The 25,402-nt window shown below is 40.2% G+C and overlaps 1 protein-coding gene across 2 annotated transcripts in view; it reads right to left on the reverse strand.

Annotated features, from left to right (window-relative positions):
• Positions 1–1,012: 1,012 nt before the first annotated feature.
• The window catches only part of CEPT1 (choline/ethanolamine phosphotransferase 1), a 56,988-nt gene continuing 32,598 nt past the window's right edge, over positions 1,013–25,402 (reverse strand). Inside the window, exons 5-9 of one of the 2 annotated variants that reach the window (XM_090025411.1) lie at positions 23,767–23,851; positions 7,658–7,789; positions 6,514–6,672; positions 6,075–6,200; positions 1,013–5,029 (exon numbers count right to left, since the gene is read on the reverse strand). In XM_090025411.1, coding sequence (XP_089881537.1) covers positions 4,910–5,029; positions 6,075–6,200; positions 6,514–6,672; positions 7,658–7,789; positions 23,767–23,851 — 622 coding nt within the window. In that variant the 3' untranslated portion in view covers positions 1,013–4,909. Of the gene's footprint in view, positions 5,030–6,074; positions 6,201–6,513; positions 6,673–7,657; positions 7,790–11,784; positions 11,870–23,766; positions 23,852–25,402 lie in introns of both variants that reach the window. The other variant, XM_090025410.1, reaches the window with a different exon arrangement.

Here is a 25,402-nt window from a genome sequence, read left to right on the forward strand (position 1 = left end):
CCTCCCTGCTTCTCTGCCATCTGACACCACCAGGGAAGAAAATCCTGCCTTACCTGCACATCAGAGAGCACCTCACAAAGACACTCTCCTGGACCCAGAGGAACAGACTTCCACCTTCAGCTTCCTCTGTGCAAAAATGAAGTTTATTTTCTACTGATGGGGACCTTTTACCATTTTCCCTGAGCCTGAGGAAGGGCGTGTGTGCCTGAAAGCTTGCAGAAAAAGGTAATTTTTTGGCGACTTCTTAGTTGGTCTAATAAAGGTATCATCTTTGAACTAAGAGTTCTAGCGTTTTGCATTACATTTTTGTTCAAAATTGGACCACAGAATTTTCCCTTTCAGGCAAACCCACAACAAAAAAAGTGCCTTTCAAAAGGGCCATCACTTGCTGTTTTCAGCCACTTCCATAAGCTGTCAAAGGCCATTCTTCACCTGTTGGGGAAAGCCATAAAGGCAATGAGGAACAACCAATCAGTCTTGATTACAGCAAGCACGAACATTTTGTTATCTGGTTTGCTGAACTGTTGACAGAGGAAAAATGTCTGAAACTAGCTTTCATTTCTTAAAGGACTTTCTTTTTTTTTTTAATTCAAATGAGCATTTACCATGGAAGTAGCTCAGAGTCTGTGGTTTACAGCTTGTCATTGCATTTTTTTTAATACATTTAAAACCCCTTTCCATCTCAGTTACCCTCTGTCACCCACGCACAGGAAATTTCCTCATCATTTTTGCGGCTTGTGAGGGAAAGCTAGCTCAGTGAGGTACAGGTTACATGTTGTTTTCAAGAGAGTTTTGTACTCCGGTGCTCCAGGAAGTTCAGTAGACTCTTGCTGTGACGGCCTCTCTAGTAGCTCGTTAATACAGAAACGGGGAAGTTTTTGAGTTGAATGTGCAACTTGATGTCTCTTTGGACACATGAAATATAATGCCCATGCTCATCCCAGTCACTTTTTAATTTAATTGTATGGTCTTATGTCCATACATATATCTAAGATAACCTGTAGCATAAATAAGACTGTATCATACTGTATAAGTGCAAGGGGGTAGAGTTTATTTATTCCATTATTTATTACAGGCATTTATATATTACCATAGCAACTGGGTGTGCTTTACATGGCACAGATTACAGGAGAAACATTTCTAAAGAGCAGGGAGCAAACACTCCACACGCTACCACCTGGGATGGGTAAAGTGTTATCAGGACAGAGATTAAAAAAATCTTCCTAGTATGCTAAATGAAAGGCTTGGGGTAAAATGCATCATCTTATAACATTCCCTGAGCATGAGCTGCCTTCAATTTAGATGCGTTTCCAAAGTGAGTGCTGGTCCTGCTCCTTCCCAGGCCTCACTCATGGAACATTACTGCATTCTCCACATGACTTGTATCCTCTGGGATCAGACAGGCAACAATAGTAGGAGGAATAACTAGCTCTTAGCTCCATTGCAGATTGGTGGGGACTTGGGTTTCCTGCCTCGTGCTCTGTTGAGCCATTTGGTGGCATTCTGCATCTTGTCACACTAGTGTGAAAGGCTACACAAGTTGCATAGAAACCAGGAATCAAGCCTTTAGAAACATACAATTCCTCTGGTCCCATAGAAGTTCCCTTGGCTTGCAACAGGAGTTCTGTAGAACAGCATATTCCCAAGGCAAAAGGAATTTTAACACATCAGGACTGTAGCCAGTAAGCAGCTGACCATATGAATTGGCACATCTATGATTGATGAGCTCATTTTACAGGCTAATACAGCTGTGCCTGGCCTAAGTTTTCCATTTTTATTTTAAAAGTTAAAAGGCAGAATACATTCCTGTTGCAATTAGCTTATGTGCTCACAAAAAGTTCAATTAATACTGATTACAACAGGTTCAATTCTGGGCCTGCCCTAGAACTCTGCGTCAGCACATATACCCTTAGACTATCATATAACCAGTAACAAAATGATCATATGGCAAAAGATGTAATGGCATTTTAGGAGAAATATTTGGCACTATGATTTTGCCTATTCAACTTGATAGACTGTGTAGCTTCTAGTATCTCAGTGAGGCCCAGTTAAAGTATAGAATTGAAAAATCCAGACTATTACTGACCCCATCAAAACTACTGGGAAGCTATTAAGGGATAGATTCAAAAAGGATGTAATTTGAGGCAACTCAGTCCAAAACTGGTCCTGAAAGCCCTCTCATTCTGGCATTTCATGGTGAAGGTGCCTAAACTCCATTAAAAATACTTTTTTTTTTGGAAAATTTCCTAGGCATCTAGCTTCACTTCTGCACCATGGTAAAACAGCCCCAGCCTTGGTGAGGCTGGGGAGCTTCATGCCTAACTCCAATCAGGATTCAGAACCTAGGCATTTCTTGCCCAAGTCCTTCAGCGGCTCCATCTACTAGGCATGCCCAGCATACCTGCAAAATGCAGAGCCTCAGAATCCTCCTAAAACAAAATAGTGCACTTGATTTTTTTTTATTAAAGCAAAGCAGCAGTGCACTGTTTATAATGCCTAGAGCTTAGCATGTTTTACAACTGGAATGATCATGTTCAAATTCTTCAGCTTGGTATTTCCATGTCATGAGATGTCCACAACTACCAGACACTTGATTAGTTGGGGTGCTGAAGCTGGACTACCAGACAGAAAGCAATTCATAATTAATTGGGCTAGAGGCCTTGCTGTTAGAGCAGTCACCCAAGCTGGGGAAGTGCTAGGTTATGACCTCTGCTTCCAGGGCCATTTCTGCTACCTCTGGAGCAGGGACCAGAACCTAGAGCTCCTCTCACTCAGGTAAGTGAACCAACCACTGGCTATACAGTCCGATCCCTCTTGGGACATTTTCATTGATTCAGCAGATCTTGAAGCTATATGACTGTGCAGCAAAGAATTCAACATGAGGGATGGCTAGTATTCTCACCCACAACAGCAGAAAGCTGGGTGGCTCAAGGACTCTTGGGAGATTAGATGCAAGCTTGAACCCCGCTCACACTGAAGAGTGAATTGAATCTAGCTATCCCACTTCCTAGGCAATACATGTAGCCAATGGATAAATGGTTCCCAAACTTCACCAGCTGTCCTTAATTGAACTGCTAATTGAAAAGGGGGTGTGGTACCAGTCTGATCCAGGCACCTTTTAGGATGGCCTGAGGACCAGAGTTTAAGAACAAGTACATTACACTGTTAAAAAATGGTGGGCACTAGGTCTTCCTTCAGCCATATTTAAAGAGAAAAAAAGTGAGCTCTGCCCAATTCTTTCAAAGAACAAGCTAAGCACCTAGGAGATGGTTCCAGGCTGTGGACTGCAAATGGAAACAGGCACTTTCTAGCAGTCTTGAGTGAAGTATCTAACTCTCAGCGCGGGGCTGGATTTTAGACATACCTTTATCCGCTGTGTTTCCTACTGACTAGCTCTAGACAGCTTCCTGCGCAGTGTACTTGGGGCTTCAGAGTCCAGCTGAGGGAGCTCTCTTTCTACACTGTGCACAAGATCAAGGTGCTTCACTCAAGATTTTGAATTCCACTTTGGGCACCAAGCACTTAAGTAAGGCATGGCAGCATGTAACTTTTAGGTGCTTAAGTTCTTTGCTGGTTCCAGCTGTTAGGTTCTTTGGGTGCCTGTAGACATCCTGGCTGTTCCAACACGTTGTAATTGCAGCGTGTCGGAGCCAACTCGATTAATCGAGTCTGCTGGAGCATAGTCATTACTGTGTTCCTGTTAGCCCCGCATCTCGCGTATCCATATCCCTGCAGTTCAAAATGGCGAACTGACCTTTAGTTCAAGCATCCCCACCGCCATTCTGAAGTGTGGGGACGCTGATATACGAGATGCTGTGGTGCTTTATTCAGAGCGGTTCTAATGAAAGTGCCTCCCCCACCCTCAAAGCACATGTAAAAATGCCCTCTGTGCCTGACTTTTTACCACATGTAAAATGGGTACAAAATACTTTGGGAGTTCAGCTGCAAGGCTTTTTAATTAAGCAAAGAAAGATCTTTGATAAACTTACGACAAGTGCTATAGATAAGAGAAGCATTATAAAAAAAACCTGCTCTGTGTTTAAATACTTCAGTCAAATGTGATGGGGCAGACACATATAAAGACTACTGTAGCTCTTAGAGTTTTCTTTTTTATTAAAGAGCAAAAAGAAAATTTTGCTTAAGTTTCATACATAAAAAAGGAACAATAAAATTTGCTTGTCAAGTCCTTCCATTGAAGAAAATGGAGAATAAGTCTTTTTTTTAGATAATATTTATTAAAAAAATAAAATTAATTGACAAAGATACCGCACTATGTTGCATGCTGATATTTGCCTCCACCCACTTACAGGACCCTACCAAAATATACTGTTCTTAAGCAACAAAATGCTTTCCTCAGTAATATGTTAGCAAATGAACTATATCAATCTGGACTCAAAGTCTCTACCACTATTTCAGCTGTGCAAGCTAGTGGGATATCTCTGTTTTACAAGCTCAGCTTTTTAGTAAAGAACTTTCAAATGGACACTAAACAAGTATTTCACTAAGAGATGATGAAATATTAAAATTATAAAGCAAATTGTATTGCAGCTTGTAAATATACTACATTAGAAATTTCAGTTGCTGGGTATTCATTCACCATAGATAGTTTATTCTGTATTCAAGGTAATTACAAAGACAAAGCATTACTCCCTGCATGCTTTCCTGGGAACTGAACCAGTAGAGTTGACTACATGTATATTTGACTGGAGTGTACTTAGAATTCACCCTCTCATAGGCAGAGACTAGTTAAGGAGTGATACCAGTAACAAAGAAAAGTTATACAACATTGATTATTATAAATTAATTTGTTCTCATCTGCTCCTTTTGCCTTAGTCTCCTAAATATGTTCATATTCTCTCTCAAAGAAAACAACTGTTTCTTATTTCTCATCCTGGTGACAGCACGGTCACTAATGGTGATTAGAATGTGTCGAAGAGGCCTTGATTCTGAATACATAGATGTGCAGATGGGAAGCGATCTGATTGCACACGCTGACACAGTATCGGAGCAAATCAAAGAGGGAAAATATCTGCCAAGGGAAAATGACGTGTCAGATCTATACAGTACACAAACGCACCACATTTCCTCTATCCTCCAGGATTATACAGAATATCTAGATGCATCAAGAGTCCTGCCAAGTCTCCCTCTCCTACTTAAAACTTTATTTTTGTTTTCCTCTACAAAATGTTTATTCTTATAAGTTTCTAAAAATACCAGACTTATGCCAGCCTTGTGCCTGGAATTAAATCTACTTTTCCCTAATGGAATGAAGTAGTAGTAACTGAATAAAGATTTTGTAAAATGTCCCATTAGTTCTGGATAGCAGCTATTTAAAGAGCAGAATTGTGATCTGATTTTGGGACATTTACACAATGCTGTTTTAAAATAAGCTTGAGTGTTGCATTGTAATGGAAACTGTCAATTTTCAGCAGTGCAATTTATGTACACTATACCTTTTTCATATGCTGAGCTCTTAGTTAAAATACACATTTTAAGTGACTTTACTGTGATTCCCAAATAGAGGGAAGGGCATACCTATGTACTGCACCTGCACTGTGTTCTTTTGGAAGTGTATCCAGAAAGTGGCAGACTGATTTTAACTTAATTTGATTAGTTTTCAATGCTCTGATCAGGAAGGACAGTGCTGTTTAAGCTTACTTCTGTAAGCACGGCCTGGGATCAACTGTGCTCTTAGCATGCAAGATTTTCAGGACTTCCACCTGTTACCTAAAGTTTGAGTGTAATAGCAGTGGACCCCAGCATGTAAAATTCACTCCCTTGCAACAAATCTCTTAGCATATTTTTCTTCTATGTGTTTTAAACTTAGAATATAGCATATTCAATGTAGCTCTAAAACCCTGCTTAAAACCAGTACAGAAGGCATAACACCAACCAAACCGCATTTAAACTAAGGTAGCACAAGTCCCATTTTAAACTGGTTTGAGCAAGAATATGTGCAGCCAACCTTTTTCTATTCAAGTGATCTGTGTCCAACTGATGCAAACAATATGCATGAAAGAGCACACATGCTTTAATTAGTCATTGAGCAACAGAAAATATGGCAATATACTTACCAGGGCAACCCAAAGTACAATATACTCATCAATAAAGCTGTTAAAATACTGGTCCAGGAACAAAAGTGCTGGACCTATGAATGCTGTGTCATGCAGATGCATTTCACTTTTGGTCATATGTGCAACCTATAAAAAGAAGAAAGCAGTGTTAAAGAAAAACAACCTGACTCAGTGTTTTCAATGAATTAACACCAATACAACAATAAGCTATGTAAAGTTCTCAAGGAGAGTATGCACTGGTGGTAGTGAAAACCATTTCAGTCTCGTAGGGGACAAAGAAACTATCGTGAAACACTTTAGTGCACAAAAGTGTAAGGTTAATTAAGGCAGAGTAATTGGGGAAGGTAAATGTTTGCAAAATGGTAAAGATACTCTGTGGCTGTGCTAATGTAAGACAAAAAAAAATCAAAAAAAAAATCAATGACTCTTAGAAACTTACCACCAATTTATTAGTTATTTTAGCAGATACAAAACCAAACATAAGTATATACAGGCAGGGATGCTTTTCAAAGAGCTGCACAGCAGATTTCTTGTAGATCATTGCAGCTAATGCGATCACTGATCCAATATGAAGGAAGGGTGAAAGGACACTTGTTCCCTACAGGGAGACAGAGAGTAAAGGAGTAGTTTAACAGAAACTGCATACCGCATAAAAATAAATGCATGTGTGTGAGTGGAAGTAGCAACGCATAGTACATAAAACTGTTCCTGTTTGAACTCACTTGCTGGCAGAAATTAAATGCGATTATGGTGTCATTTGAAAATGTGGTTGGTGCCTTCAACGTACAGGCACTGGAGGCTGTATGCTGCATGATGGAACCACATGCTGTTTCACCCACAAAAAACCAAAAGCCAAGACAAGCACATAGCGGAGGGGAAAATTAAAAACCACTTCAGACTGCAAAACCTGCAGCAGCCTTTATTTTCTCACGCTTGTCTATATGGCAGGAGATTATTCTGTTCTTAAATTGACAGGAGACCCACACTGGTGTTTAGTTTTTGCTTTATGAGAAAATACTCCAAAGCAAAACTAATTTCTATTATGTAATTTGTTTAACTCCCAACTGGCACAGGAACAAATGCAGCACACCCTTAAGAGGTTCACAGAAAAGTACCACCATAAAAATGCATTAAAAAAAGCAGCCTGTCAAGAAGTGCCTGATGCTGATCTCTTCTGGAACGCCAGCATGTTCATATTCTTGTCAGAAGATTAAAACCCCAAAGGTGTGTCAGCACACCAATCAGTTTTATTTCGGTTACAACAAAGGAGATTAGTTTGGGAAATTCATGGATTTCTGACACTAAGACATTCTGGATGGCAGTAACATATATAAAAACCACAGGTGGTTGCACTTATTATGCAAGCATCCTTTTAAAGTACACACTCAGTTCCAAAGTTCAATATTTTAGATTTGATAAGACTCATCCTTTGTTTCCAATCCAGGCTAACATTTCACAAAGAAAAGACATTAAGCTAAATAACATGAAAGCCTGTCAGTTTTTCAATAAACAGACATGAGAACTATAGCACACTTCAAAAAAACCACACCAACACAGTCATAAAAACACAATAAAGCACTCACTGCTATAGTTGATCCATTTTTACCAACGCCACCTGTGAAGATCACACCAAAGTAGTTTGTACAGGAGAATATGGTTCCTGCTACAGTACAAAGAGCTGGGATTATTTTCGTCTGAATATTCACAACTGGAATCTTAAAAGTAGAGATAAAAGAGGTTAAAAGGTGTACTACTAATTTAAAGCTTTGCTTACATATATAAACTGAAACAATCCACTTTTCCAAATCCCCACATGGTCTCCCTCTCCCTCATAAATTAGTAAGCATTGGTTAAAATTTTAAGGTTTGGGAAGAACATATTTTTCCACATGCCCCATTAGCAAAATTCCTTGATTGATTGATTATAATCACTTGAGAGCTGTCACACGGGGAGGGACAAAAAGAACATGTGGCTTCTAACTTTGGAAAGCTGAAAACTTACCTAGCAGCCTCTCAAACCAGTGTCTAGTAGAAAAGAAAATCTTGGGTGATCCTTCCTGAGCCAGGGAGTTAAACTGGCCAGAGGGTGAGAACGCTCACAAGCCTAATCCCATGTGCAGAGAGAAAACATAGTGCCAGCGCAGCTTACAAGAGGAAGACCCATACAAACTGGACCCCACCACAGAGGACAGACCAGCAATAATGAAACAGGACACAGTAGTAAGTCTCAAAGGTTACCTGTAAAAATAAGATGGGAGGGGAGACCTGAGATGTTTGTGAGACATAGCTGTAGGATAGTTGGGGGGGAGGAAAACTAGCATTTCTCCTTCCCATTGTAATAACATACTACTTTAAGCGGAGAAGTCATGATGGAAGGAGGGATGAGGCTAAGGAAAGCTCAATACAGTGTGGATGGAATTACATTACTGGAGCAAGTGTTGAGAGGAAAAACAGCTGGCATCTGCCAAACTCCCCCACCCGCTTGCTGGCATCAGAGAGGATGGAGCTGAAACAGCAATAGGCTTTGTGAACATTGTAAAAAGGACCTGTAATTCACCACTAATTTGGAAAACAATGCACAGCAACAACAGTAGAAGACACAGATGCGTAAAACTACCGAGATTAAAAAATGCTTGATTTACCATGAAGCCCAGTGTCTGGAAATGATTTATGGTCCCCATGTGGCTGACAAAAATATTGTCACAAGCCCTCTATAGTTTCCTTCGGGGACAAATGAAGGTCTTTAGCCATGCCCCTGAAGGGCTCTCCAGACATACTTAGAATTCATCAGTAGAAGGGACAGGTTGAGGCACAGTGTCAGAGAAAAACAAAAACTCCCTTGGTTCCTTACAGGGAGACAACAGGACAAGCCAGAGAGCGAGATGAAAGCTGGAAAGAAGTATCCTGTGTAGGTGGGAACTCAGTCGATGGCTGTAGCTCCTCCCGTACAGTCATGCTGGCCCTAGAAAGGAAGACAAGTCCTGAGGCTAGGGTTGGAAGGCACCAGGAGGGTACTGGCTCCCACTCTCCAGAGAAGGACAACTTCTTCGAAGTGAGAAGACAAGCACCTTAAGAAGTAAAATAAGAATAGGATTTTACCTCACTTTTAGTGAGAGTAAGGACATGAGGAAGCCACGTTGAAGTGTGATGCCAAAGGACCCTGCAAAGAAAGACTGGACAGTGCTTCCCAAGGACATATGGGTGACTAATTGGCAGTACCAATGCCAAAGGTGCTGGATGATACAGGCATGTACAAGGTGTAGGACTTGAACCGTGGTGCTGAGCTGCTTAGAGAATGAACAGCACTGACTTTGAAGATGACTTCTTGTGTCTTTTATAATGCTGGGTCTCTTACAGGGTGATCATCCTGGCTTCAGCAGACTATGGATTTAGGGAATCAGCATGCTGTTCTGTGAACCTTCTCACCAGACTCATTTGGGATAGCATCCTTTAGAGCTAAGGAATGAGGCAGAGGCAGACAGGCCTGAGATTTTATGATTTCCCTGTAGATCCTAAAATACCTGGAGATCTCAAAATTAGAATGAGCTGTACTGCCTTCAGAGATCTGATTTCACCTTTTACCAGCATGGAGGGTGAGGTCATGGCTGTGAGAGGTCTGGGAGGACAGCAATTTGTCTTTAGCCCTTGTCCTAAGAGCTTCCACAGTATCAGACTAGAACAATGCAATGGTGCCAAGTAGCACAGCACCCGAGAAAGATGCCCTGAAGAGGTGGTACCACATGGAGACCCTCACACACGGGTCAGACATGGAACCCAACGACTTGTCTACCGGGAACATGAAGATTTTCAACTTTTGTTTCTTCTTTGATTTACAAATGCCATGTTTGTCAGGAACATGCCTTTCTCCTAGTCAAGGGGGGCAACAGGAATACAAATCTGAAACAGGAATCAACCCCTTGCAAGAGATGCAATTTTGAAGCCTGGTTACTTAAGGATAAGCATTTCATTGGAAAAGAGGCCAAGGAAAAATGTGGATGTCTCATAAAATTCTTCATCAAAAGAAGAAAGGGTCAGGGGAAAGAAAGGTAAACAAGAGGATTCAAAATGGCAGAACCTCATGGAGCAAAATAAAAAGACCCTTAAATATGGGGAGGGGAGAGAAGAAAGTATCCCAAAGCACCTCTTCTCTTCCAAGAAAGAGAACAACAAAAGCAACCCTCTCTTTCAAGAGGGAGAAAAGATAAAACAAAGGGAACAGAAAGACATAGAAAAAATAGCATGAAACAGGTAAGTAGGCAAAGTGCAGGCTGCAAAAGGAATCCAACAACAAAACTGCCAGAGCCAGGTGGTTGAGAGGGATGGAGGGCAGGACATGCATTCCACCCCTTTGCCCCGTAAATGCAGAGAGAGGGGAAGGGTTCAAGGAGCAGGGCTGGATTACACAAGGCAGCACTGCCAAAGTAAAAATAATCTCGAGCTGGAGCCAGGGGCTGAGCCCACCTCCATGTGAGAATGTTATGCGGACAACTACTTGGAAGGAAAAGGGATCTTACTCTATGTTGTCATGATCTCATACTCCATGAATCTGGAGATGCAAGGAAAGAGGGAGAACATTAAAGAGGCAGCTGGGATCTCTGAGAAATAGTTCTGTCCAAAAGAGATCAATCACACCTTTTAGGTGGCATTTACTTTATGGCCTTCATCGGCCACTTAGTGGAATTTGCCTATAAACTCTGAATGCAGATATACCCTGACAAAGCCTTGGTTGAGACAGGCTCCTATTCTGGATCTTTTGTTTGTAGCATCATTGATGTCAATGTCCACTTATTAATTCACTGTATTTTTTCACTAAACAGCTTTAATTTTGTCATCAAACTAAACTGACTTTTAGCAGCCCACCTTAGGCAATGAATTCAGACATCATAAATTAAGCACGGACAGGCCAATTCAATAGTTGGACATAAAATATTTTGGGAAATGATACTTTAGAAGATAATGGTAGAAAATCATGATATAGCACACATATCTCTGAGTGGATATTGCAGCAGTGCCCCAGGAGGTTACCAGCTGGTGCTGATACAAAACTGAGTTGCTGAAATCCTTAGAACTTCAATCCAGCAAATTGATCCAGATGGACAGAACCGTAAATGTATGGTAACCTTCATTAAAGTCAACTGGGATCTGTATGAATACCTTGGTCCAACCATGAAGACCAGCATGCAGGACTGGAGTTGCAATCATTAAAGAAAATCTTAAACTAACTTCCACAAGAGTTAACCCCTTCCCCTCCCCCCCACACTTTGTAATGATCAGCCATTACATTCTCCCCTCCAAATATTTCTTCTCCTCCAAATCTAATTGACCTAAATTGTTTCACACTGCTGCTATAAGAGTTTACCCAAGCACAGCTGGTTTTCATGGCTGGACAGGTCATTCCTAAAGGTAAACTTAAATTTGAAAACGGTTTTGGTATCTTTCTGCTTGGTGGTAGAGCATGCAGAAGAATACCTGGTTTTAATATAACAAACCCAGAATGCACTATCATTGCCATTTGTCAGATATCAAAGTCATTCAAGCTCTTCAAGACCACATCTTCATTTGGGATGAAAACATGACATCTTTTCCTCACAAATGAAGACTGGTGGTATTGTAAATGCACTGCTTTTCCAGATGTAAACCAGATGATACAAAGACAAGAAGTGGAATAGTCAAAATATAAATTAAATGATATACAACATGAACAAAATTACCATAGATTGCCAAAAAGGTGGTCCTCCGATCACTGCCAGTAAATGCATGATTATTATGAAGATTTGCACTTCAGTCACATCAATTCTGATTAGGTACAAAAAGCCAAAAAAGCAGAATTACTCGAAGCAATTCTAGTCAATTATTTGCAAGCTAAGCAGCTCTCTCTATCATGCACAATATACAGATTTTAAAAGACTAGGAAATAAATTGAAATGGCACCAATACTTTAGTAAGCAAAAATATTTCGGTTTTTTAAAGTAAAAGATGCACACAACACTAATTTTGGGATTAATTTTAGAGAGCAATAAAAATACATCTTATATAAATGAATGGTTGGAACTCGTATGCTTATTTCAAATCAAAATATTTTAATTAATTTCTTAAATATGAAGGTCTAACCTTGCCACCAAAAAATGACTTTAGTATGCTGAAGGAAAATGTTTTTGCCCTGTCATACTCTTTCCTCTGCCCTCTTCCAAAATTGTATTATTTGGAAAATACTAACCTTGCACCTAATGTACATAAGCAACATAAACCCAAAGAAATTTTGTGCAAACGTAAAATGAAGAAATGGACTATATTACAGAAGGCTCCAAAAAGAACAGAAAACTATTTCTGTTTTCAGTATACCCAGTGTCATCCGATGCAGGAAAGAAAGTATTATAGAAAAGGTTGCAGTGAAGAAAGTTGATAATTTATTTTAAAGATCCTGAGTCTTAGTGCTAGCAAGGTAGAAAAACACAGTGCCACAGAAATCAATATCAGAGACTAGGATTACAGAAAGAGTAAAAGATTTAGAAAGCATACTGGGACTTTACGGTATACAATATGAATTTGAATATATTGTCTCATAAGAGAATAATTTATGTCTACGCAAATCCTTATAAATACTTGCAATATATGTTGTGGGCATACTCCACGGGTGTCAGTTATATTTGCATCAGTCAAGAACAGACTTCGTATTTACGAGGTTGCTTAAAATATGAAATCTGTACATGTGGGCTTGAACCCATTTCATTTTAGACAACTATGTGCCACTCCTCCATGCTCTCTAGAATCTCTGCCTGGGTCTGCAGAGGATCACCTAATTCAGTGGGGGCCAATCTTTTTGGCAGGTGTGCTGCAAGGTAAGTCCCAGCCTAGGGGTGGGCCATAATTTCGACTGGAGGGCCACTTTACAAGTTTTGGTGAGCTGTTGAGGGCTGCACACAAAATTAATGGTGAAGATATAATTTTAAACACGTTTTAACAATGATTGTTGACATTTTAACAAAAATAACATGATAAAAACCAAATATCTATTATAAAATATTTTATTTAAAAAATATTTTTGTTCCGATTTATGTTTTTTGAGTAGTTATATAGAGGTGATTGCATAATAGCTCAAAATACAGTCTCTCCCAAGGGAACCAAAACCAGCCAGCAGGACACTAGGCCAGGGAAGACCCTTGTCACTACCTAGCAACCCCCCAAATCACAAGGGAGCTCCTGTCTCAGCCTGCACCCTGACACCTCCCCCAAGAACTGCCTGCACCTCAAACCTGTCTGCCACCTACCCTGTCCCATCCACACTTGCCCCCACAAAGCCTTCGGAAGTGCAGCAACCCCCTCCAGCCTGCCTCAGTTCCCCACCAGGGCCACAGAGGCTTTACCCTCTCATAGCCTGGGAGTCAGTTGATGGCTAGATGATATTCAGAAAGTTGCTTTTAGAAACTGGCTAGTGGAAAGAATAGATATTGTATTAAAACAATGGTCAAGGGGGAGCACCAAGGGTTAATAGGTTTCTAAAGTTTGTTTATGGCAAAGATTAATGTTTTAGCATTTTAGCACCTAAGAGTACATCCCCATGAAAGGGAACATGCGCATCCCTGGAGAAAAATAGCAGGAGCACATATTTGTGCCACTGCTAGATGTCCCTGGGGAATGACCCTAAGCACCCACTCTGGTGCGGGGCAAATCACCTTAAGTGGGGTAAGGGACGCTGAGGCCAGTGACCTGGGAGCCTCCCAGGGCTGCAGAGGAGGGAACCTGGTGATGCAGAGCCTGGGTGGCATATGGAGCATGACTCTGGCTAGCCAGTTTCAGGTGGCACACACTGCTGTTTTGTGTCACCCCACTTTTTTCTGGTGCTTTTTTTTTTTTTTTTTTTTGGAAACTGGGAGATCCCAGTGTCTAAAAAAACCCTGCCATGGTGCAAATTAACAGCACAGGGAACATGTGCATTTGCAGCGTGTGGTTTGGAGCGTCACAAACTGCACGTGTGTGCTCATCTGGATGTGCATTAAGGGTCCAAAGTTAATAGACAGGCACCTACATCCTGGGAAATTGAATACATGCAGCAGCAAAACAACCACAATTTTCCCTTAAAACCAATAACAAGATAGGAACATGCAGAATTAGCATTAGGTCACAATGAACAGCTGTAATTTGGCAAACAGCCTCTAGGAGCCCGGTTTTGGGGAAATGACCAAATTAGGAAACCGGGAATGACCAAATTAAGGTATGCACATGATGTGTTTAAAGAAACGAAAGATTAGGCTGACAGAGCAGAACATGGACAGCATGACGACCACAGGAAACATGGACAGTATGACGACCAAACAACAGTACCTGGAAATGAAGAATCGCAAGAGAAAAAGAATATAAAAGGAGAGATTTTCAGGGCAACAAAGGCGCCCCCCCGCCCCCCCCCAATGTACTGGCCAGCTGTAGGATTTCACAAGGAGACGGTACAACTGGTACATAGTAGAGGTGTCTGAAACAGGCCATATTCAATTTAGATTTGGCCTGAATTGGGGGACAGTGATTTGATTCAGATCACTGTCCTGATTCGATTCAGCCTGAAGATTAGATGCCGATTCAGAGAATCAGTGATTCGGCCATAGACACAGTTTTAATGCTTTTTTTTTTTTTTTTTAACATACCTCGAGGTACCAGGCATGGCTTATGAATGCTGTGACAGTGGGACGAATGGAGCATCCCACAGGAACGTGGGCCCCCCCCCGCGTGTTTGGCAGCAAACCTGGAAGTACTTCTGGTCCACTTCAGGGTCCACTTCCGAGCGTGCAGGGGGACCCCCGCATCCCCCCATTTCGGTGATCAGCTGCAGGAGGGCTGCCCCAGATGCCCCCCCAGACCCAGGAGGCACCAGTCACCAAGCCGGAGGGCAGGGGGAGGGTCCTCCATGCACTCCATGGCGAACCCAGTAGTGGACCAGAAGTGCTTCTGCCGCCAAGCGTGCTGGGCCCCGACACCCCTGTGCTCCCATGTCCGAATCATCGAATCTCCCCAAACATCTCTGATTCTATTCGGAGGGTTATGATTTGATATGGAGAGATTAAGAGGTCTCCTGATTTGATTCGGATTCTGAGATTCAGCCACTGAATTGGGCCAAATCTCTGCCTAACTGAATCAGTGATCAAAGCTTCACACAGCCCTAGTAAATAAGTATGACTGTGTAGTCATTTTGCTTGCTTGCATTAGTCTTATTTGCTGTCACTGTGTATTAAAATTCTATTATCGAAGGGAGGGGTTGTGGTCAGTTATTTAGAAAGGTTGGGCTTGCCCAGAACAAGGTATCGGGACTGGTTTGTAAATCCAGTGAAAACAGTCCTTTCCCCAGCAGAAGCCCTAACCAATGCCCCAGGGCACTGGGGTGCCTCACTTGGGCAAATGAAACAGGAGCCCCATTGGCTGCAGCCAGGAGGAAGTAGGTGGTGGGTCCAGCTCACAGCACTGCACAGGCCAAGGTGGGAGGCAGAGTTGGTACTTCACCTGCTGGGAGGCACTGAGGAACCTCTGCCACCTCTGGGCATAGGTGCAGAGCACCCACTGCATGGTCCTAGTGCCTGGGGTGACTTCCAGAAGCTCCAAGCCACAGGCAGGCTAGGCACCATCAGCCCAGCCTGAGCACGACTCACCCAGGGCCTGCCAAGCAGAGCTTGATAGGTGGAGCTGCTTCCGCCCAGTGTCCCCTGCAGTGCCAGCAGAGGTCAAGGCCAGGGATGCCAGGGCCTGAATGTGGCTTGCCCAGGTCCTGCTGTGCAGCACCAGGCAGGCAGGTGGGTTGCTTCTGCCCAGCGTCCCCTGTGATGCCAGCAGAGGCCAGAGCTGGAGCTGTCACCTGGCACCATCTGCCCACAGACTGGAAAGAATCAATTGGCAGGACAGATATGGCCCGTGGGCTGTATTTTGCTCGCCCCTGCTCCAGGCCCTCTCCAGTGCCACTCTGATCCTTTCCCTGTCCAATCCATCGCTCTGCTCTCTCTGCCCTGCCCTATCTGCTGCTCTTCTTTCTGCTGGATCTGCTATGTGCCAAACAAAGTAGCTGAGCGTGTCACCTGTGCCAAGCATGCTACAAGTTTGCCACTTCTGATTTAGAAGAGGAAACAGCTCACAAGGTGTCAATCCAGCCCTCTGACAATATATGAACTGGAAAATTTGAGGAAAGATCATATAGTGGGGAGTTCCTGGTAAGGTCTGGCAGCATTTCGGGTCTAATGCTTTCGCTATCCTTATTAATGATCTAGAAGAAAGAATAAAATCATTGCTACTAAAGTTTGCAGGTGACAAGAAACTGAGGGTAAAATGATAAATAATGATACTGATAAGGATGAGTCAAATGTATACCAAGAGATCAAGATCACTTAACTGGGCTTATCTGATCAACACACATTTTAGTACAGCCAAGTACAAGCCTTGAATATAGAAACATATAAAGTAAATCACACTTATACAGTGCAGGAAGTTTAAAAGGTGGGGACTCTGAAAGAAACTTGAGGGCTATGGTGAAAATCAAATTAATACCATCTCCTGCTCCAATGCAGGAATATATAGATAGCAAAATAGTAATAAGGGAAATGGAGATAACATTACTGTGCATTAGAGATACTATACTATACTATGTTTAGTTCTGGTTTCTGCAATTCAAAAAAGGCACTGGAAATTAAAGAAAAAAATGAAGAAAAAGAGTTACAAGGATTATTTCAGGTCCGAAAAGCCTGCCTTATAGCAAGACTCTTAACGAAGTGCAATTTATCAAGAAGAAAATGATTATTTGATTGCAGGCTATAAATTCCTTCATGGGAAAAGTGAATGTTTAAATTCCCATGAAAAAGTGATCTTGTAACAAATAAATAACACGATCCAAAAGTTGGAAGCTGACAGTGGACAAATTTATAGTGAAAATAAGGTGGATAATTCTTTATGGTTTGAGTAACTAACAGTGCATCTATGGATGGGGTCAGTTCTGTCACCTGAAGTCTTTTAATCAATGCTGGATGGTTTTCCAAATTACATATGTCAAGTTAAGTAAGAAATTATGTGTGGGCTCAGTGCAGGAATTAACAGATGAAATTATCTAGTCTATGGTCCCTTCTATGCTTAAAAAAATGCTATGAATTTAAGAATGTATCGGATGCTTCTTGGAGCTAAAAAACACAGAACCAGCACCACTTTGGAAAAGAAGCAGGGAGGAAGAGAGAAAAAAAAACATTCCTCTTTTCATCTGCTTTGAGGTCACACTAAGAAAATAAATAAAGGAGTCACTCTGTTTTGTCACATTACTGAAGCAGAGGTACAGAGGAGAAGAAAGTAAGACTTAAATTTCTATACAAACTTACGGAAGTCACTGCAAGCTTAATTCCACTGAGGTGCTCAACTGCTTTAAAAACAGTCTTTAAGAAAGAAAAAAAAAAGAATAAATGACTAGGTCATTGAGAAATACCATCATTTAAACTTTAACTATAGAGGTAAGTATTGACAAAAGGTACAAAAAAAGATTACTTGGAAAAAGTGTATGTGAACTGTCTAGATGATGTTCACTAGGGGCTTAACTATTAGTTGATGTTTTAAGCCACTTTCAAAATAAAATCTCATAAATAATGAAAGGATTAAAAAGGCTTCTTCAACTAATTAATTTAAAAAATACAAGAACTGAAAATGTACCAGTAGATCAGTTAAAAAAAAATATAGGCAGTAGTAAAAACCTGCTTGTCATTTTAAACTTAGATGACTAAATCCCTAAAGAGCTGTATGGTTTGGAACAACACTACAAGACATGGGCTAATATGCTATTCATGGAATTTTTTAGTAAGGCATAGTTATGCTTTTTGAAATTTTACTACAAAATAGCAGAATTCTGTATGGACCAAATAATGGCCATAAAAAGGACAATTCACTTTACAGATACCTCATTCACTGCATTACAATATATGGGGAAAAAAATGTTTGCTTAAAAAAAATACCAAGCTGAATTAAGAGGAGGAAAAACGTGGGATTTAGCAGTGAGAATCATTGGGGGGACTACAACACCCAGCAGGTCTCTTCTGTCCTCTATAAAAGCAACCAGACACTGACTGATATGCTCTGGTGTGCCTCTGCAGATGTCTTGGCTTTCTAAGCTGGTGCTGTGAAAGAGTACTATGGGAGAGCAGCAAGGCTTAATAGCAAGGATTGGGACCTGCCTATGCAACAGACGTTTTGGGGCCTGATTCTGTTTTTTCTTTCGCTTTATTTATACTAATTTTCTTAATTTTATTTCTTTACATTTATAAACAAAGAGAAAACCAAAGTCAACAACAGAGAGACTATAAAGTTGAAGTTCGGAGGGATCAGTGCAGAGCTCCTGGACAGGGTTATTTTCAGTATCTCAGTCATCTGGGGCCCACTTCTCCTAGACTAAAAGGCTTTTTTTCCCCAGTGCTTCCTCAGGAACAGAGTCATCTTGGTTCAGCAGAAATTGTTTAGGTACACAAGATGAGAAAGGAAACCCTAATAAATATGGAATTAAAACAAAAGCAATTCTTTTGTGCATTTTCCCCAAAACAATATATTTATGTAAGTGTACCGAGCCAGCTCATCTGGTACAAGTCAGCTTAGCTTCACTGAAGATCATATATTCAAGTAAAATATCGAGGCTTCTCCTCTTCTAAGCATTCAAATCAATAAACCAGAATAAAAGAATTAGAACCACATTTCAGGCCCACCAAAAACATATAGGCAAAAGAACCTGCTGCTTTTCTATCTCTATGGCAGTGGTGTCCCAAGGCTTCTGTAACATGGATCAGGGCTCCATCAGGTGAAGCACAATGCAAACACAAAAATATAGTCCTTAAGGAACTTGTAACCTAAAACACATCATAGAGTTACAGAATTAGAGATGGATAGATACATTATCCATTATATCTCCATACCAATACACAAGATGGTTTCCTCGAAATACCAATACACAAGCCAGATTCCTCGAAATAATTATTGCTGATCACATACTACTCACCGCCTACCTAAATACACAAGATAAGGTTAATACCTACACAGCAGCACAATACCTATCCTTTGGCTCTAGCCATGCTGCCCATTACACTTAATAGTATTTTATTTACCAAAGTACGCAACACTCATGTACCAGGTGTACAAGCACAAGCACAGGACAGCTGCTAATTTATGCTCCAGTGACAAAAGACCTCTCACTTTATTCATGCATCCTATGCCACTAAGCCTCTGTTCCTCTCAAAACTGCTACCATTTAAATGTTTTATTTTCTACAGAAGTCAGAGTCCTAAAGACATCCAACATATTAGTGCAGTAGTTCTCAGCCAGGGTGCCAGGTCACCCAGAGGCAAGATCCTTCAACTGTGATGTAGGGTGCCGTGCAACGTTAGTACTATGAGGTTTGCAAATGTGATTCACCATAAAAACCCAGAGATTTCAAACAGAAATTCATAGATATGGCCTTTCTAAGTTCTTTGCAAAAGAAAAACTGCTCTATTACTTGTCTACAGGCAAAAAGAGGGAAAACTAAGGGCTGACATTTCCTAAGAGGTGCATGGAGTCTAAAAAGGTTGAGAATCACTGCCTGAACATTGCTACAAAAATCATAGTGCAATATTATTTTACACCAGTTAATCTGTTGAAATATGTGGGGTAAGATGTGCCTAGCAAGAAAAGTTCAGGACCAAACTTCCAAAGTACACAATACTTTAAAGAGTGCAAGTAAACATGGTGACATTTGACTACTGTAGGAGGAATGTAGAGCTGAGGTGGTTGGAAAGTTAACTCTGCACTTCTGTAATCCAAAACGTCAGTATTTTTAAAAATATTTTTAGTCAAACTTAAAAAGTATTGATACTTGCTTACATATTTAATGCTAATAAGTTTCTCTCTCTAGGAAGTTTAGTTTTTTAATTAAAAAAATTACTAGGCCAAAAGTAGCATTTTTGTTCATTCATTAAATTAGGCAGTAGCCTACTTTGGTTGGTTGCTGGCTAATGTTACCTCAAAACTATATAAACAGACTTCATTAAATATTTCAACCCAGCTGATACAATGCTGATCCAAGCAGTTTTCTTGCTCCTCTTCTAGCATAGCTGGCTCTGCAAATGGCTTATGGAGACTCTGCATGTCTTAGAATCTGTAAAAGTGGGTGCATTCATTCACATGTATGATGGAACAGTGTGTTGAAATAAAAGTGCTGGGGCCATTGTGCTATGGAGCTCCTTCACTTGTACCTATTTACCAGGGATGTTTCTAAGTTCAACCATAGTTTACACATAGTTTAACAGATCCAAATAAACTTACATGATATTTACAATGTCCTTCAGATCCTTTCAGTGTTTATAAATCTCCATACAAGTCACTTCAGGAATTGGAATTGCCACACGATTCTAGTCCGTTTAGGCAGATTTTGCATAGAAGGGGAAATTCTCTGTTGAGGTGGTAAGAGGAGATGGTGTACACTCTGGAACAAAGAGAAGACTTTGCCCCAATACCAGTGATTCCAGCACAACATCAAAATATAGTGGACCTTCCTGGAAGTTTCCAAAGTCCTTCCACAATCACTTGTGCTGTCCAGACACTTCTGTTACAAGGGGGCAAAATAATATAAAATCTACCAGACCACTGGTACTTTCAGAAAGTTCACTGGAGCCCAATAGATTACCCTAATTTGGCATCAAGTTGCTTCCACAGCATGTATCCCCATTTCATTCAAAAAAGTTATTAAGATCTCAGCCACATAATTGTTTGAATAAATTAAATGTGAAGGTTTTAAGTCAAACTGCTTGAGATGCAGCATGACCAAAAGGAATACAATCCACCTGGAGAATATGTATTTTTAAATTTTCCAAGCCTTACATCTAAAAAGCAGCTTGTGCAATTCAGTACAATTTGGTTAAAACTCTTCTCCTCTCATCAGACCACACATGAGAAATCTGAAAGAGACTCTTTCAAATAATGTGAGAAGAGTGTAGATCTAAAAGGGACATAAATCAGGATGATAAAAGGAAGCTGCTTACCCAGTCTTGACTTTGTAAGGATGGACAGAGGATTAAGTAGACATGAAGTCTGGTGGAATGATTTTTTACAACTGCAGTGTTAATATTGATAGGTACAGTGTACTGGAGAGGTATATTTTACAGTAAGAGAGACTTAACAGACATCTGAGCTAGTTAACATTAATCGGTTGTATTTCAATAGGCTAAAAATGACTTAAAATTAATGGGAAAGGGCTGGGGAAAGGCCACAAACCCAAGCTATTAGAATTTTATTACTAGGGGGGAAATATGCTTAGGGCATATGCTATAAAACTAAATTTCTTCAGGCATAACAAAGACATCCTAACTGAGGAGACTGTCTAGAACAAATCTGAAAATTAAAATTCCTAAGAGTTTTAGGTATCTGAACAATAAAGAATGATTATTTTCTTAGATGGCTATAAAATTTGTTAGTCTTCCTTATCAATCAAATAGATCATTTTTATTCATTTTTTCCCCTGCCTCTTTCCTAAAGTAACATTTAAGCCAAGAATAGACAAGAGAATTTTTCAGCATAACAATATACATTTTAGTCGCTTCTACAAAAATGGCTTCTACAGCGTGACTATAATGCCATATCACAGTGCAAATCTTGATTAAACATTTCCTTCCTTTCAACTCATTGCTCCCTGCGTTACCATTTCCTGAGACTATATTGGTTTAAATACTGTCAACAAGAACGTATTTTTAAAATCATATTATTTAACCACGCTCAAAGGAAGCTTGAAATGTCAGGTACAACAAGTGACCCAGCTACAGTACAGACTTCTAACACTGCTAAACTATTTGGAGCTGAACAACTAGTTAGTAGTGACAGGAAGTGTTAAGAGAAGGAAGGGATTCTCTTCTTATAGAGATCTTGTGCTGTGCTACTAAGTGAGAAACACAAAAGCACAACAGTTTCCATGTATACAGCATCCTGTAGGACAAAATAAAAATACCTGAATGAAAGCTTAGGGTATAAACAGATATTGTCAGAGGAAGTGTTCTGGAGGTATCCTGGCACAGCTGATCTGCTTCACTGGATGAAACACATCTCCTATTGTCCAGTCTATTGATCCTGCAGGACAATTTCCATGGGAAGGGGGTTGTTCCCTGCTTGCAGAGGCACAGCCAGAGATTCCCCTGGGTGCATCTCTAAGTGGAGAAAGCTGGGGTTCTCCACTTGCAGATATACCCCATGGAAGTTCTTGCACTGGTTTCTAAGTGGGGAAACCCAGGCAGGCACTGTTTGGGCTCGAGGGGCTCAAACTTGTGCAGGAATTCCTAAAGTGTGCAGGATGAGGGCTCTTAAGACCTCAGAGTGCCTGTCTACGGTGGCTGTAGAGTGCAAGCAGTTCTAAGTTGCCTGCACTCTCCTGCCATAAAGCAAATAGGTGACTGCTGTAATAAAGCAGCAGAAACTATTACCACCTTTTATCAGGGGCAAAAATTCTTAAGCGATTTTTCATATTTCCCAGAGTACAATGTGCTTCTTCCATTGATCCAGTTCCCACCAACCCATACACATATTCTTGCTTGGTAATGATGCACCCTATCCATCTTCTCTTTCTCCTTAGCTTTGGTTGAAAATTACTGCTTTCCTTCAACAGAGATTCCCTCTCCATGATTTGACTCAGCAGCTAGGCACCTCTACTTGTCACATCTCAACCTTGGTACCCCAGTCACTTGTTCCTGCCAGCATGCTTCCTTCTCAATACCTCTATTCAAATAATTGAGCTCCTACTGGGTTTGTGACAATCCTAATCTGTCCCTGACATTAGATTGGAAAGTCCTTTAAACACAAACGCACATACACACACACACAAACATGAAGTATTGGTCTTCAGCCCAAGACAGAGAAACAAGGTAGATATCATAAGGACTCAACTTATGCAACATACTGAGAAACTGAGGAAATTCAGTTTAATAGTATTAAAATGATATTTAATCCACAAAACAGCTGTATGTACATCAAAGATAAATAAGTGCAGAAGAAGAAAAGAAAGTATATCTTAGATATTCAGAGAAACATTTTAATGGTAAGCAGTGGGCACATCCAGACAATGAAAGTGTATGACAAAGAACATAGTTATGGCAATTAAGTCTCTAGACTTCAAGAATAAAGCTGCACAGGTTTCACAGAATCAGAAATTTGGAAAGGACCTCAAAGGTCTTTTATTCCAGCCTCCAAGCTTGATGCAAGTGTTTGTATTCTATGACCATAAGGTTTTTCCTTTGTTATTATCTAAACATTTGATCTTATAAGCCTCTCAAACAAGTCTATTTTTGGTGGAAAGGTACTAAACCAAGAAAAGCTTTTTAAAGGTAGTTCCAACCAAATTTGTCCAGACCTACGTGCAAAAAGCCACTTCTGAAACTTTGGTTATCTTGTATCCATAAAAACATAACCCACACAGCAAACTTTAAAGTAACCAATGTACAAGTCCTCGTTTAAAAATAATGTAATGTGTGGCTTTAATTAAACCATAAATTGCTTTGAAAAGACTCATTTTTAATCAGACAGGATTTTTACTGCTCTTTTATGCTTTAGCCATTGTTTTTTTTAATTAAAGCAATTAGCATTAGAAAGACACTTCTCATCTCCTGAGTTATTCTGTGCATGACAAAGGTGCTGTCTTTAAAGAATCCATGCCATTGTTCAGTGGGTAGCATTCAGTCTAGTTTTACCGTATAGTTCCAGAACCAAGGACCCAGAGTTCCTGTGAGAAACTGGAACACTATGAAACAGAGCTGGGCCTCTGTAGCATCAAATCTATGCACCGGGGAAAGAAACATTTCAACATACTTTATGAGAGTTTCATCCAACTGTTACACAGATTATAACAGTTTTACAGATTCAGATTTTCAACCAGCTGGACAGCATCAAATATGGACTTTAAAATCAATATAGGTGTAGGTGTTTCTTTGAAATATGCCACTATAGACTTTTAGCAGAAAGAGGGACCAAAATGTATCGCCCACAAAAGATAATGGCTTGATTATCTCAAAGACTTAACAACAGTAACAATACTTAAGTGTTTATATAGCACTTTACATATTCAAAGTAGCATAGAGATATTAAACCACTAGTCTTCACCGCCCATGTGTGTCAGGTGGGCAAATGTTATAATCCCTGTTTCACAGACAGGGAACTGGAATAGAAAACTAAAATTGCTTGCTCATAGCCATGTAACTGGTTAGGAACATGGGACCTCTGAACACCCAGACCCATGTTCATATCCCTGGACAATAGTGAAAATGGATTCATTTGTATGCAATAGTATCATTACATTTTTCTATAGAATAAACATAGGCATTAGTATTGCAAACTTCCTCACAACTGGCCAAAGAGTAGGAATAAATCCTTAGACCTGTAGGGGGAAGAAGGAGTTCTGCTACCATGCTCATTCAAGTTTTTCTGAAGGAGATGCCCTGATATATGCCAAATGCGAAATGGACATTAGTCCACTGATACCTGAACTACATATGTTGTATATGAACACCAAAGTGTTGATGTTTATTAAATATATATTTCTTATATTTTACTACATCAGAAAGAATAAAACTGGTATAGTGAAGCAGAAACATAGTAAAATCAGTTGAATGCATTCCCGCAGAGTGGTACATTGAGAGCTGTAATAAAACTAAGATATTTTAGATAACTGTTTAAACAATTAAATCACATGAAAATCAATACATTAAAAAAATTAAGGTTCCAACACCAATTCAGTCATATGGCAGATCCTCTCTATGTTATCTGTAGTTCTTAAATTAGGGCATGTTTACAAGTGATGCTATGCAGGCTACAATCAAATGGTACGCAGGTTGGTTAAAATATATCCCCAAAATAAGAATTCATTACAACTACAATGATTAAGCTGATCAGTTTGATTATATACCAAGTACTTTTCAGTTTTAAATATGGTGTGTTAGGTCTCAGTTTGAAAACCAGTATTTTACAGTACATGTATAACTGACAACAATAAATCTATTGTCTCATTTACAAAAAAACAAGAAATGTGTGTATTTTCTCACATATTCCCCCCACACTCTCATAAGAAACACACCTTATTTTAGGGAAGGCAGAATGAAGAAAACAAGATTTGTCCCGGGTTATAGCCACACAGAGCAGGAACACAGCTGTATCTTCAGCCTGCTCACCCTCCCTTTCCTGCTCAGGCAAAAGCTATAGTTTTAACCTTTTCATAGCAGAATGGTTAGCAATCCTGGAAGCTCAGCCAAAAGCTAAAACTGTTGTTGCTGCTGAAGACTGGACTCCATGGGCAGATCTAGGATTTTGAAAAGAGCTAGAATACATCTGTCA

The sequence above is a fragment of the Crocodylus siamensis genome, chromosome 13 (assembly GCF_052110815.1).
Source record: "Crocodylus siamensis isolate JL-2025a chromosome 13, ASM5211081v1, whole genome shotgun sequence".
In the NCBI taxonomy this organism is placed as follows: domain Eukaryota; kingdom Metazoa; phylum Chordata; order Crocodylia; family Crocodylidae; genus Crocodylus; species Crocodylus siamensis.